This window comes from Populus alba, chromosome 2 (genome assembly GCF_005239225.2).
Source record: "Populus alba chromosome 2, ASM523922v2, whole genome shotgun sequence".
In the NCBI taxonomy this organism is placed as follows: Eukaryota; Viridiplantae; Streptophyta; class Magnoliopsida; order Malpighiales; family Salicaceae; genus Populus; species Populus alba.
The window spans coordinates 5,850,871-5,865,401 of record NC_133285.1 but is presented as its reverse complement, the minus strand read 5'-3'; the positions used below and the strand labels follow the sequence as shown (position 1 = coordinate 5,865,401).

Genomic DNA, 14,531 nt, shown 5'->3' with positions numbered 1-14,531 from the left:
TTTAAGACTTTTATTGTGGACTGCACAATGCAGTCCATAGTTTTTTTTTTTTTTTCTTCTGTCGCATTTTTTTTTGTTTTTGGTTTTTTTTTCTGTAGCATTTTTTCCTTTTTTTGTTTTTGTTTTTTTTACATGTTTTTTTTTAACGCGTGGGTTTTTCCACTGTAGTAGCTTTGTTTTTTTTTTGTTCCTCACTTTTGTTTCTTCTGTTTTTTACATATAACGTATCACTGTGCACACAGTGAAACACTTGACTCTTTTTTTTCGTTTTTGTTTTCCTTTTTTTTCATATTTCCCATGGGTTTTTTTCTTCATTAATTCAATTTCTTTTTCTTTTCTTTTTCTTCATTGGTTTTTTCTTTTTGTTGATTTTTTTCTTTGTGTTTTTAATTAATCTATTTAATTATCACACTTTTATGACACGACCTTATAGCCAGACCCACATCCAATATTCTTGGGTCCAGTGTTACAGTCAGACTTACTTAAACTTGGTTCATGCAAGTTTAATTTTATTATTAATATTATAAATATTACTCTTAGGTCAGGTGTTACAGCCAAACACAAGATTCTTGGGTATAACTTTGCAGAAAAACCCAAGATTTTTAAATTTTTATTTTTTTTAATATTTTTTATATAAAAAAAATGACCTGCGGCATCGGGCGGGTATCAAAGCTAGTTAGCATATATTCCCTGTGGTCAATCAATCAGCTCCTCACACATTTGATTGGTTTTATTTATTAATAAAAATCATTCATTTTTAATATTTATTAGATATTCAATTAATAAATCTAGAATGAACATACAGTTTTTTAGGCTAAATTGCTTTTAAAAAATAAAAAATTATTATAATTATGAGATTCTTGTTGCATCAAAGCGTTTTTTCCTAAAATGTTCCTCGTCAATACTCTATTAAAACTGAAAATTAATTAAAGCTGTTAAGACTGATACATATTATGTTCTTTTTTTTATTTATGAAAAAACAGTTATTCTCATCAGATGAGGCATGATAAATACTTATAATTAATATGTGAGTGTTTGTTAGATGACATGTACACTAAATTGATTTGCATAAGAATTTCATATGAAAATATCACTTGTGTTTATAGAAAAACTCATGTGTCGATTGTATAAGTGATCTTTAGACTTGAGATCACAAAGTTATCTTAAATAGATAGTGTTATGTTTTAATCTTACTACATGTTGTCCTAATCAAAGGTAACAAATGGGCATATATTGGGTATAACATGAACTATATGAAAGTATTTAAGTAATTAAGAGATTATTCATCACCCTAAGTGAATTACAAAAATTATTTCATTTATTTTTAAATAGTATTGATTGTAAATCTTTACACAAAATGGAATAAGATTTTAAAAGAGTTTCAAATTTTATTAAAAAAAATCAATGACTATGGTGTTGTGAACAAACATGATTTGATAGAGTAAAAAATATTTTATGTCATAATATCAAAATCAAGATAGTGTTCATGAATGGATAATAATTACACTGAGAAATTAGTTATTAAAATGTTAAGTCAAACCACTTATGACTTTCATAATATTTTAGGGAATCATGACAAGTTGTTAAATATTGTACTTAATCTTCAAATATAAATCAATCAATTGTTGAATTGATAATATATTAATATATTTAATCATTTTTAATTTAGAATTATTATTTTTATTTGGGCCAATTTATTAGAAAATTTAATGGGTCACACAAAAAAAAAACTATTGATCATAATTAAAATGAGATGATTAATCAAATGTGACTTAATTATAAATAAATTTTAGAAATTAAGGATTAAACTATAATTTGCATAGGGAATTATAATTTTAGACCTAGAAAAATCAAGTAGGGACTTGATTGAATAAATTTCTAAAATTATCCTCAAATAATATATGTAATATTATTTAGGGTGCGGTGCAAATTGATATTTTATCATTTATAGAATTTTCAAGTTTCTCTATAAATAAAATGTTATGCCTCTTGTTTTTGTACAACAAGTAGTACACAATACAAAAACTATCTATGTTACAGAACACTTGAAAAATACAAAAGAAAAGAGTTAGCACTCAAAGGTATAGTAATCTCTCTCTCCTAAAAGGGTTTAAGAAATTTCTCACTGGTGGTTCATGTGAATTATCGTTAGAAGCCAAACATTTGGACAGCCTGTGATTTGCGACAACCCAGCTTTGAAACAATTATTCAAAGCCAAAAAGATCATACGATCTTCAAGTAATCTTCATATAAATCATACACAAATCTTAGATCTGTCTAACGGGATCTTGAGACTCCCATTTACTTTTTTCAAATTTATCATTTTCACTGCATATATGTATTTTGCAAAACCCAACACAAATGTCACTGTTAGAAAATTAGCAAATACAAACGGAAACATTGACCGAATGTTTCATTTGGTAAATTGCAGTGAATTTTACCATTATATTCCCTCGCTATATCCATCAGTAAATACTAATAAAAATATTTCATCGGTATATACCGAAAGAATTACAGTGGAAAAGAAAGGAATTAAAACAACACCAAAAAATACGATGACGTGTCATTTATATCGATAGAATTATTGATGGTATTAATATTGTCGGTAAAATTCATCCGTAAATTTGTTAGTAAACTGTTCACTTCTCCTCGACACTATTTATTATGTCAATTACAAATGATATCATCGACAAATTAATTTCTTCAATGTTTTCTAGAGAGCTCTAGAATTATTCACTTGTCAAATGCACTGTTAATTATTGTTATTTACAGACAAAATCATCGACCAATTGAAAAGTCGGCGATGATATTTGAGGAGTTTCTGAAAAAAAATTATTAAATTAAAAATTTAAATTAAATATTATAGAAAGAATCACCAAAAGAATTGTTAAAAATATTAATAATTAATTATTTATAAGTAAAATTATAGGTAAAATGCCTCAATAAAAAAATTTAAAATCCCTCATTTTATAATAAGCACGTCTCTTTTTCATTCTTTTCTTCTTTTTCTTATGTAAAAAAATACAACATCCCGTTCTTTCTCTCTCTTCTCTTCACTTAAGTGACAATGACTACATTATTCTTCGAAATCTTTCGTTTGAAAGTTCATCGATCATACCTATTGTTGCATTGGCTTTGTAATTTTAGCATGTCAGTCAAAGAGCTTCAATTTGGTAAAAACTTGAGATTGAATAAAAAGTTATTGATGTGACTTTTTTGTACAAGCATGGTTAGGCCGGGTGGTGAAAATGAATTTGGAGAAGCATTTCGCGGAGAGTGATTACATTTTCTCACTGAAATTTTCATGAGAAGTTTAGTTTTTTCTTTTGAAAAAAAAGGGGAACTGAAAGAAACAAGCAGCTTCAATTTGGTAATAGTGGCATTGAAAAAATTGTGGTCAAGTAACTTCACTCATGTAACAGTTCTGAGTAATGTGTAGCTTAAGGTTTAAAAAAAAATATTTGGAATTATGATAATGACTTTTTTTAAAGATAGGGTCGGATTTAGGTAGCTTGAGTAGTGAAAATGGCAACTTGGGAGCATCTTGGGGAGGTGGCAGATGGGGTCCAGCTGACGGGCCCTGATGCAATGCGGTTAATAGCCATCTTAGGCAAGGTTGTTAAAATCGCGTTTTGACTCGTAAAATCGTACGATTTTACGAGTTAATATATGCATTACGGGTTGAATCGTTTGAAAAAATCAAAAACGGGTAAAATCGGGTTGAAATTGGGTGAAATCGCAAAAATCGGATGAAATCGTGCAAAATCACGATTTCAGGACCGATTTTGTGATTTCAACAAAATGAGGCGCTGAAACAAAATTCCCCCCTCATGTCCAGCTGTCAAACACGTATTGGATTTTTCTTCAGTCTTCAGGCGAGAATCACGTGCGGAAGTCTGCAGCCATTGATTTTCACTCCTCCTGTCCTGCCGTCTTCTCTGTCTCTACCCAAGATTCAATGCTTCGTTGTCTCTACCCAAGATTTAATGTAGAAAAAATCTATTTAAAATAGTAACAATGTCTTGCCAGAGAGAGAGAGCTCCGTTTCGGGGGTCCTGCCATCATGATCTTAAATCCACTCTTAACTTGCCTTGCTATTTCCTCCTCTAATGCTCTTAAACTGCTCAAAATCCTCTAATGCTTTTAAATAGATTTTTTCTATATTATATTTTTTTTATTAAAATAAATTAAAAATATATGAAATTATATATATATAAGAGCATGAATTTTTATTTGAAGCATAAATTTTTTTTTAATGTATTTTAAAATTCCTTACGATTTTACGATTTTACGATCCGTTTTTTACGATCCGAGTTTGTGAACGGCTTTCCGTGTCGTGTTAAAATCGCGATTTTAACAACCTTGATCTTAGGTAATTTAATGATTTTATCCAGGTTTCATGAGTTTTCACGAGTTCATTTAATTTTTATTTTATTTTTTTAATTAATTTTTTTTTAATTTTATCATTTAATATTAGATTGATTGAGAATTGAGCTTTATAATTTATTTTAATTTACTTTTCATGAGAATATTATAATCTTGCGACCTTAATCATGGATTTAACAGGTTAACCTGAATTGATGTAAGTCGAATAAATATATTGTTGTTTTAATATTTTTTTTTAAAAAATTGAGTTAAAATATATTTTTAACAATCATCCATATTATTTTTAAATACACCAAGTTAATTAGATCACATTAAATCATTTTCACACAGTTTTTTTTTTCTTACTAGAAAACACAATACAATTCATAAATATTTTTTTAAAAAATTTAAAAATAAAATCATTAAACCCGTAGCATAGCACTAGCGAATCATCTAATTGATTAGTAGAATTTGAAATTTAACGAAAACTCACATTCTAGGTGATGTTGAGCTTGTATTGTTCCCGAGGTGCCCTTCCAATTTCTAGCCAAATGCCTTCTGAAATTTGTTCTGATTTTTTCAGATTTCTTATTCTTTATTTGATAGCATATTTTGATGAAGAATTGAATACGACATATAGATATAATTTCAAAGCTGTTAAATATTTGATAGCATAATGATGGAGTGTTTTTACAACATAATAAATAAATATTCTTAATAGTCTGTAAATTGAAAATCATAAGTCCTTCAAGTTACTTAGAAAAGGCTGAAAGGTAAAAAAATTGTGATTCAAAATTGTATTGGACTTCCTTGTGGCAAAAAGGAAAAAGGCCGGGCTCGGCTTCTAAAAAAGTTATGGGCAGTATCGTTTTGGGCTAGGCCCAAAAATATTACCATTTCGTATAGTGTGACTCGCTCACTCTCTAGGCCGCAATCTACAATAACATTCCGCGATTTCTCAGGAGACCCAAAAATCAAACTCTCTTCGATTCACTGCTGTCTATTCATTTTCAGGGGGGGAAAATGGAACCCTCTGGACCCTCAAACCCTCTCTTATCTCTCTCAACGTTCATCCACCATCACTGCCTCCGTCTCGGTGCCGAATTCTCCTCTCGTATCAGCGATACCACTCGATTTCTATCCGGCAACCTCCCTCCACCTAGGCGGCTCCGCCTGGCGCCATCGCCACCTTTCGCTTCTGTATCGCAGCCAAAACAGACAGCTGCAACCGCCAATCTCAGCTCGGACCACGTCGCGAAAACTCTGGCGGGCACGGCCCTGTACACAGTGAGCAATTCCAACAACGAGTTCGTGCTCATCTCGGATCCTAATGGAGCTAAGTCCATTGGTTTGCTTTGCTTTCGGCAAGAAGACGCTGAAGCATTTCTTGCTCAGGTACAGTATTTCAATTCAGTTACACGTTACATACATATGCTTATATTGTCTATGTTCTGTGGTGAGAGTCCCCCACCCCCCCCCCCCTGATTTTGAAGTTCAGGTTAGGCTTCGGAGAAGGGAGTTGCGAAGCCAAGCTAAGGTTGTGCCCATCACACTCGACCAGGTAATAATGTCTACCTTTAATCAATGGATTTTGATTTGTGTATAATTTTTAACTCTTGTAAAACTGGGGAAAATTGACTAATTAATTCAAATTCAAATTCTTCCTGCAGTTAGTTAAGTAGAAGCTATTGCATGGTCTTGGATATTGAGTTTGTTCAGGCTTACTCTAGAGTGCTAAATCAGATAATTTGGTTGATACTGTATTTGTATTTTCCTTTCTAAATCTTGTAGGTGTACATGCTGAAGGTTGAAGGAATTGCATTTCGTTTTTTACCTGATCCGGTTCAAATAAAGAATGCACTAGAGGTCAGTTCTGCTGAGTCATTAAACATATTGCTTTTTGACATGGAATAAAAAACAATAACAAAATGGAAAGTTAAAATGGCTTTTAGCCATGTAATGCTGCAAAGGCCATTTTCTTCTTCTTTTGGAATGAAAGCATTGACGGGGTATCTCTATTTGTACAGAATGAGTAATCATTTCATATGAACTTTCAGTTTTTGGTGTCATAATATAACATTGTTGAAGTTGCATGTTCAAGTGATATTTGAGTTCATTATCCTTTGATAAATCTTGTAAGTTCTGATGGGTCTTGGATGATAATGTTAATGTCCTTTTGTGTTCTTAATCTTATGGGTTTCTTAAGTCAAAGAGAAGAGGAAGTGTTGTTTGTCATTTAGAATAAGTATGGATGGTGTTTACTTTTCATGTGGGTTTTGGGCTTTTAGGAGGGGGAAGCTTTGATGCAAATCAGGAGGAGACAGAGGAAGGAACCTTGTAACACACAAAGACTACTGGAAGACAGAAACATGGGAAACCAAGGAACCGTGAAAGCTTACTAGCTGTAGTTATTATTTCTTAGTCTAGCTGTAGTTATTATTTTAGTTAGCTGGCAGTTTCCTAGTTAGACTAGGATTAGAGTTCAATTACGTATTAGATTATAATTCATTAAATAGAGGGTATTTAAGAGGGGAACATAACATAAGAAACAACAGTTTTTGTAATCAAGCAATTTGCTATTCTTAAATACAAATTCAGGAGTGATTCCTCTACAGAGAGATTCTGCATTAGTTTATTGTTTTCATTGTAAGCAACGAGAGGTTGCAGCAGAGAGCAATTACACCAAATTGGTATCAGAGCGGTTCATGACTGTAACCCGGAGTGGTAATTCCTATCCAATGTCAAACAGCTCAGCCCCTACTAATTCCCCATGCGAACATACAGACTTACAGCAACAAATCATCCATATCACCACTATGTTAGAACAACTTGCTAACCGAATGGATGCTGTGGATGAACGTAGAGCAAGGTCTCCCAATAGAAGGGGGCGTGGACAATTTCGTGAAGAGGCACCAGGGGAAAATCTGGACGCTGAATATAGAGATGTTGAACCCCAACACCACCGACTACAACATCACAGAGAAGAGGTTCCACAGCACCTGCACCATAACAGAGAAGAACTTCCACGACACCGTAACAGGCGAGGACTGGAGACTCAACCAATCGATGAACTCACCAAGCGAATGAAGGTGGATGTGCCTGACTTCTATGGCAAACTGGAATCACATGCTTTCGAAGATTGGCTAATTACCATTGAAGACTACTTTGATTGGTTTGATGTATCGGAAGACCGAAAAGTCCGGTATATCAGGATGAAATTAAAGGGACATGCTCGTGTCTGGTGGGGAAGCGTAGAAGAACAACTGCGACGAACTCAACGCCCACCAATCTCAAACTGGGAGGAGATGAAGGAACGATTGAAAGAGAAATATTTACCAATTGATTATGAACAAATGATGTTTGAAGAAATGCTGCAACTAAAGCAAGGGGCCTTAACAGTAGATCAATATACAGATAGGTTCCATGAATTGACGGTTCGTAGCAGGATTACAGAGACCGATCAACAGACACTAGCCCGATATCGCAATGGCCTACGTGGGGAACTATACAAAGAAATGCTAATCGCAAGACTCATCACGGTGGAAGAAGCATACCAACTGGCACTGGCGTATTGAGAAACAATTAGGGACCACAACCGGAAAGAAAGTCATGCCAATGGAGGGAAAACCAGGACATTCGACAAACTTTTCCATCCAAAAACCACACTTACCATATGACAGATCAAGTGGCTCAATACTGGGAGAACAAAGAGGAAAAGCAAAGGTACAAGTGATGGTCCACAGTGCTACAAATGCAAAGGATTCGGACACTATGCTGTGGTGTGCCCCACCAGAGATAAGAAGCTTGCCTTTATATGTGAAAAAGAACTAACAGTAATGGGAGGCGGAAGAGAGAAAATTGAAGACCTTGCAACTGAGAAGGAGGAACACCTGGACGCTTCTGATCTTCCAAGCTGTGTTATTCATCGAATATTAACAGGAAATAAAACTGAACTCAGAACAAATCAGGACTGGTTGCGCACCAACATCTTCCATACGCGACTAGAACATGGGGGCAGAGCACTCAATGTGATAATCGATAACGGCAGTGGTATGAATGTAATCTCTGAAACCGCAGTAGAACGACTACATTTGAAGACCGAGACACACCCATCTCCCTACCGAATAAGTTGGGTTAATGAACACAACTCAGTCTTAGTCAAACACCGTTGCCTAGTACAGTTCTCATTAGGAAGAGAGTATGTAGATGAAGCATGGTGTGATATCATTCCAATGACCGTCTGCCACATGTTATTGGGACGCCCATGGCTTTACGACAGAAGAGTCTCTTATAATGGTTACACCAATACCTACTCTTTCCAGTTTAAAGGCAAGAGCTAGTCCTAGTCCCACTACCAATTGCAGAATTTGAAACAACACAAAAACAGGTTGCCAGTATTAAATATGAGGCAGTTCTCTCAAGCTGTCAATGGCGAACAAATGTTGTTGTTTGTAGTAAGGCGTGAAGTGAAACAAAACTGATGGCCTAGTGCCCAAGGAGCTAGCATCCATACTGAAAAAATTCCAAGACATCATGCCAGATGAGATGCCCCACCAACTGCCACCAATGCGGGATGTACAGCACGCAATTGATCTCATCCCAGGGTCATCTTTACCCAATTTACCCCATTACAGGATGAGCCCTGCGGAGAATGAGGAGCTCAACCGACAGGTCCAGCAGCTAATGGACAGAGGATTCATCCGAGAGAGCCTTAGTCCCTGCGCAGTTCCAGTACTGCTCACACCAAAAAAAAGATGGAAGCTGGAGGATGTGTGTTGACAGTCGAGCAATTAATAAAATAACAGTCAAATACCGATTCCCAATCCCCCGGCTGGATGACATGTTGGACTTACTAAACGGCGCCTCTATTTTTACCAAAATTGATCTACGTAGCGGATATCATCAAATTCGCATTCGTCCTGGAGACGAATGGAAGACAGCATTCAAAACAAAAGAGGGGCTATTTGAATGGCTAGTCATGCCCTTCGGATTAACCAATGCACCAAGCACCTTCATGCGTGTTATGACACAAATTCTCAAACCATTCCTGGGAAAATGTGTTGTGGTATACTTTGATGATATCTTAATTTTCAGCAACTGTTTGCAGGATCACTTAGCACATGTGGAGCAAGTCTTAACAACATTACAAGCAGAGCAACTCTATATTAATCATGCCAAATGTTCATTCCTGAAGAAGAAAGTCTATTTTCTAGCTTTATCATTTCCAGCAAAGGTGTTGAAGTGGATCCCGCAAAAATACAAGCCATTCAGAATTGGCCAACACCTCAAAATGTCTCTGAGGTCCGTAGCTTTCATGCCTAGCTACATTTTATCGACGTTTTATCCGTAATTTCAGCACTATCATGGCCCCAATAACTGAATGCCTAAAGGTACCAATTTCAAATGGACAACAGCAGCAAACAAAGCCTTTGCTGACATCAAGGATAAGCTAGGGAATGCACCAGTACTAAGACTCCCTGATTTCTCCAAACTTTTTGAAGTCGCCTGTGATGCCTTCACATATAGGAATCGGGGGGTTCTAAGTCAAGAAGGACATCCAATCGCTTTTTACAGCGAAAAGCTCAATGATACTCGTCAGAGATATTCAACATACGACATGGAATTTTATGCCTTGATTCAGACAATTAAACATTGGCGTCCTTACCTGATCCATAGAGAATTTATCCTTTACACAGATCATGACTCTTTGAAACACCTTGGCTCTCAAAGCAAACTCAACCCAAGGCATTCTCGTTGGACAACATATCTGCAACAATTTGATTTCATCATCAAACACAAAGCAGGGACAGAAAACAAAGTGGCAGATGCACTAAGTCGACGACCCCACCTGCTACAAATGTTCTCAGCTCATACTACTGGCTTCGAAGAAATTAAGACTCAATACACTGATGACGATGATTTTGGCACAATATGGAGCAATTTACAAGCCAAAATCACGATCACTGGAGGAGACTATTCACTGAAGGATGATTACTTATTTTGTGGTACTAAGCTCTGCATCCCCAAAGGCTCACTACGTGACTTCATCATAACCGAACTCCATAGTGGTGGATTGGCCGGACATTTTGGCTATGACAAGACATTTGCCATAGTTGCTGATCGGTTCTACTGGCCTCGAATGCGTAAAGATGTGCACAAAGTGGTTGATAGGTGCCGGATTTGTCAACTAAACAAAGGAACCAAAAACCAAGCCGGACTCTACACACCCCTCCCAATCCCAGACCACCCATGGCAGCATATTAGCATGGATTTTGTTCTCGGATTGCCCAGGACTGTGCGACAAAATGATTCAGTTATGGTAGTAGTTGATAGATTCTCAAAAATGGCTCATTTCATCCCCTGCAACAAAGACCTTTGATGCATCCAAAGTAGCAGTTTATTCTTACAAGAGGTGATCAGACTACATGGTGTACCCCTCTCCATTGTGTCTGACAGAGATGTCAAATTTGTTAGCTATTTTTGGAAGACTTTATGGTCCAAAATGGGGACAAAGTTAAAGTTTTCCAGCGCATTCCACCCGCAGACAGATGGCCAGACTGAAGTCCTCAACAGAAGTTTGGGAAACCTGCTACGTTGCCTCATTGCAGATCATGCAACCAGCTGGGACCTTGTGCTCCCACAAGCAGAGTTTGCTATTAATAATTCTGTTAATAGATCTACAGGACACACACCATTTGAAGCAGTATATGGGAGACGACCCTACACCCCCATGGATCTCAAACCACTACCCTTGCCTCCAAGACCAAGTGAAGCTGGCTTGGATTTTTCAGAATACATAAGAGATGTTCATACAGAGGTCAAAAGACGTCTGTCACTTAATACTGAAGCATACGCCACCTCTGCCAATGTTAGGCGCAAGGACAGACAATTTCACAGTGGTGACATGGTGCTGGTTCGTCTCAAACCAGAAAGATTTCCTTCAGGAAGTTTCTCTAAACTACACGCACGTCGTGCGGGTCCTTTTCGTATTATTAAGAAATTAGGCAACAATGCCTATGTCATAGACCTACCTTCTGAATTTGGCATTAGTCCAGTTTTCAACATTGAAGACATTACTGCCTTTAAAAGTGATGAAGATGTTTCAAGTCATACTTCCAGAACAGAGGAAATGCCAGCGTACCTCCCTAAAGTCTCTACAACCACCACACCACAAGAAGACATTGCCTCAATCATGGATCACCAGTTCGTTTCTACGCGTCGCGGGGGATATTACAAATTTTTGGTCCACTGGCGACATCGACCCCTATCCGACTCTACATGGGTCAAAGGTACTGAGCTTCAGCGTCTGCACCCAGAATTGTTTACTGCCTATGTTCACCATAACTTGCCAGAGGCAAGTTCTTCAGAGGAGTTAGCAATTGATGCAAATCAGGAGGAGACAGAGGAAGGAACCTTGTAACACACAAAGACTACTGGAAGACAGAAACATGGGAAACCAAGGAACCGTGAAAGCTTACTAGCTGTAGTTATTATTTCTTAGTCTAGCTGTAGTTATTATTTTAGTTAGCTGGCAGTTTCCTAGTTAGACTAGGATTAGAGTTCAATTACGTATTAGATTATAATTCATTAAATAGAGGGTATTTAAGAGGGGAACATAACATAAGAAACGACAGTTTTTGTAATCAAAGCAATTTGCTATTCTTTAAATTACAAATTCAGGAGTGATTCCTCTACAGAGAGATTCTGCATTAGTTTATTGTTTTCATTGTAAGCAACGAGAGGTTGCAGCAGAGAGCAATTACACCAAGCTTTAATCAGCAGGGTAGCAATTCAAAATTTCAATCACATTGTCTTAACATGGAAAGCTGCATATTGATATGATTGTACAAGCTGAACTGCTTTAGACTAATATTCAATGATAGTCTTTCATGTTTATTAGCTCAAAGCTGTTGATATCAGGAGTGGCTTTGATGGAGTTCCTGTTTTCCAGGTATGCTATGTGATTAGTTGTACGTATAGGCTATCTTTGTTTCTCTGAAATTAGAAGCATGTCTAAGCTGGCCTATCGATGTGATCAATTTGTCAAATACCTATGACTTTCAATGCATCAGATGGTTGGCTAATATGTTCACATGTTTGCAAATGGATACAATACTAGGTTTGACTTAACCTTTGCTCTGTGAAATTAGTTAGAAGGGATGGCTATGGGGGACCATGGAGACGGAGGATGCACCCTCCACCTCCATCTCCATGGAGGCTTCCTAACTTCCATACCTGCCTCCATTGGAGGCGGACTCCAATGGAGGTCCACGTGATATTTTTGTGGCCAATTTCCATTAATTACATACTACATAGCCATGAAAAAAAAATAAACAATGTTGCATTTAAAAAACACAAGTTAATCAAGGTAATTTTAGGGGGAAAAAAAATAAACAAATTTATCGTGTGTTTGCATTGAAAAATCTGTACCCAAATAAGTTGGCATTTTACCCATCTCCACCTCCGCCTCCACCTTCATAGAGGCAAAAGTACCTCCGTACCCACCTCCATTCGGGTAAATGCTGGGAAGACCTCCATGAAGACAGGTACAATTAGTTCAGTAATCCTTGCCATTTAAGTGGAAGACATGAAGTGTCGGGACCTCTTTTAGGGAACAGTAGTTTGATTTTATTGAGTGTTTTGATTGGTTCCATTTGCTCAATTGTTTTTTTTCTACATTGATTATAGAATCTTTTCGAGATGTCAGAAAAGTTACCTCTTGGATAACTATCAAATAAATAAATAATTTTGTAACTTGTATCTTACATGAATTGACTTTCTACACTATGTTATTTACTGCCAACATAATTATGGAGATCATTCTTTCCCTGATGTTTCTGTATTTAACCTTCCATGTAATTCATTTAGTGAAATATATGCAAACAATTTCAAATATGTTAGTCATCTGGTTCAAACATTTACTATAGATTGTTATTTAGTTGGGAAGTAAAGATACATAAATCATCAAATGGTGCCCAAGCAAAAAAATGTTGTAGCATATCATCTGCCTTGATTTGAGTACAGGGACCACAACTAAGAGAATAAACTTGCAAAGGAATATTGTGCCAACTGTTTTCTCATGAACTCTGTGTCTTCAGTCAGACCTTCTGGTTGTGAAGAAGAAAAACAAGAGATATTGCCCAATATATTTTCAAAAGGTATGTTTGATCCGTCGAACTCCCTAGGGATGTCATTATAGGATTTTGATCGTACAACTTTTGTAAAATTGAGGTGCGAGTACATGGATGACCGGCTATCTACCTCTTGCTATGCAGGAAGATATAGAAAAAGAATTGTCGAAGGTCTCAAAGGCATCAAGGGGCCCCAGTCTTTCTCAACATATTATGGTATGACAAATTTTTTACCTTGTGCTTTTCTTTTTGTAGACATAAAATTTTCTAAAGCATATATTCATACCAAAGAAGTATTGTAGCTGATATTCACTTGGCACATTTACCACGGTCTGGTTTGCTGTTTGAACAGGTGGGAAGTTTAGAGGATGTTCTTAAAAAAATGGAGGTATGCATTTAAATTTTGCATGAAGTATGACGGCAAGAAATAGGAATTCAATGTTGTTCTCTTTGATCTGATACAGATTAGTGAGAAAAAATCTGGCTGGGAAGATCTGATTTTCATCCCACCTGGTAAAAGCCATTCTCAACACATTCATGAGATAACTAAGGTATGATGCATTGCATTCATTGTTCTGGCTGACTGTAAGAAGGGATGAGCTAGCAGCAGGGATTTTGCGTCTTCTATCTCATGATTATATTTATGAAGCGGGTTGGCAATTATGACTATTCATTTCTTTTCCCTCACTGTCCGTTTTATTTTTGCATGAGACAAGTAGATATGAAGTTTCACCATGTAAAATTGTTTTTCATAGATTTGGTCTAGAGTAGCTTGAGATGAAAGAAGGGATACATTTCACTTTGATAAAAGAAAAAAATGAACGAATGGACAAAGTGACGTTCAATTCAGTAAAAGAGGTGAGTAAAATGTTGACACTGGATTCTCAACTTGGAGGAACTCACCGAGGTGCCTGTATAGCTCAATGGTTTGAAAATTATCAGTAGACTATTATTTAATTTTTTTTTATGAGATGGCGATGGTTCCAAATATCTCTTCAGCTGTTTCGTTTTGATTACTGTATGGAATTTTATTAG

General features: G+C 36.2%; 1 protein-coding gene across 2 annotated transcripts; it reads left to right on the top strand.

Moving 5' to 3' along the window:
- Positions 1 to 5,306: 5,306 nt before the first annotated feature.
- LOC118062620 (protein TIC 22, chloroplastic) lies at positions 5,307 to 14,466 on the top strand. Of its 2 annotated transcripts, none has more exons than XM_073407311.1 (8): positions 5,307 to 5,760; positions 5,864 to 5,926; positions 6,157 to 6,231; positions 12,249 to 12,316; positions 13,468 to 13,523; positions 13,641 to 13,712; positions 13,849 to 13,884; positions 13,961 to 14,466. In XM_073407311.1, exons 1-7 carry the CDS (start codon positions 5,389 to 5,391, stop codon positions 13,872 to 13,874), a joined length of 732 nt encoding a protein of 243 aa, XP_073263412.1. In that variant the 5' UTR covers positions 5,307 to 5,388; the 3' UTR covers positions 13,875 to 13,884; positions 13,961 to 14,466. The 2 variants fall into 2 exon arrangements, with proteins under 2 accessions (XP_073263412.1, XP_034932347.1); XM_035076456.2 differs by having other exon boundaries at positions 5,308 to 5,760; positions 12,266 to 12,316; positions 13,464 to 13,523.
- The last annotated feature ends 65 nt before the right edge of the window (positions 14,467 to 14,531 follow it).

Coding starts and splice junctions, on each gene's coding strand:
- LOC118062620 (XM_035076456.2), top strand. CDS start 5,389: ATGGAACCCTCTGGACCCTCAAACCCTCTCTTATCTCTCTCAACGTTC. Junction 6,232..12,265: donor AAATAAAGAATGCACTAGAG/GTCAGTTCTGCT, acceptor CATGTTTATTAG/CTCAAAGCTGTTGATATCAG. Junction 13,713..13,848: donor GTCTTTCTCAACATATTATG/GTATGACAAATT, acceptor CTGTTTGAACAG/GTGGGAAGTTTAGAGGATGT.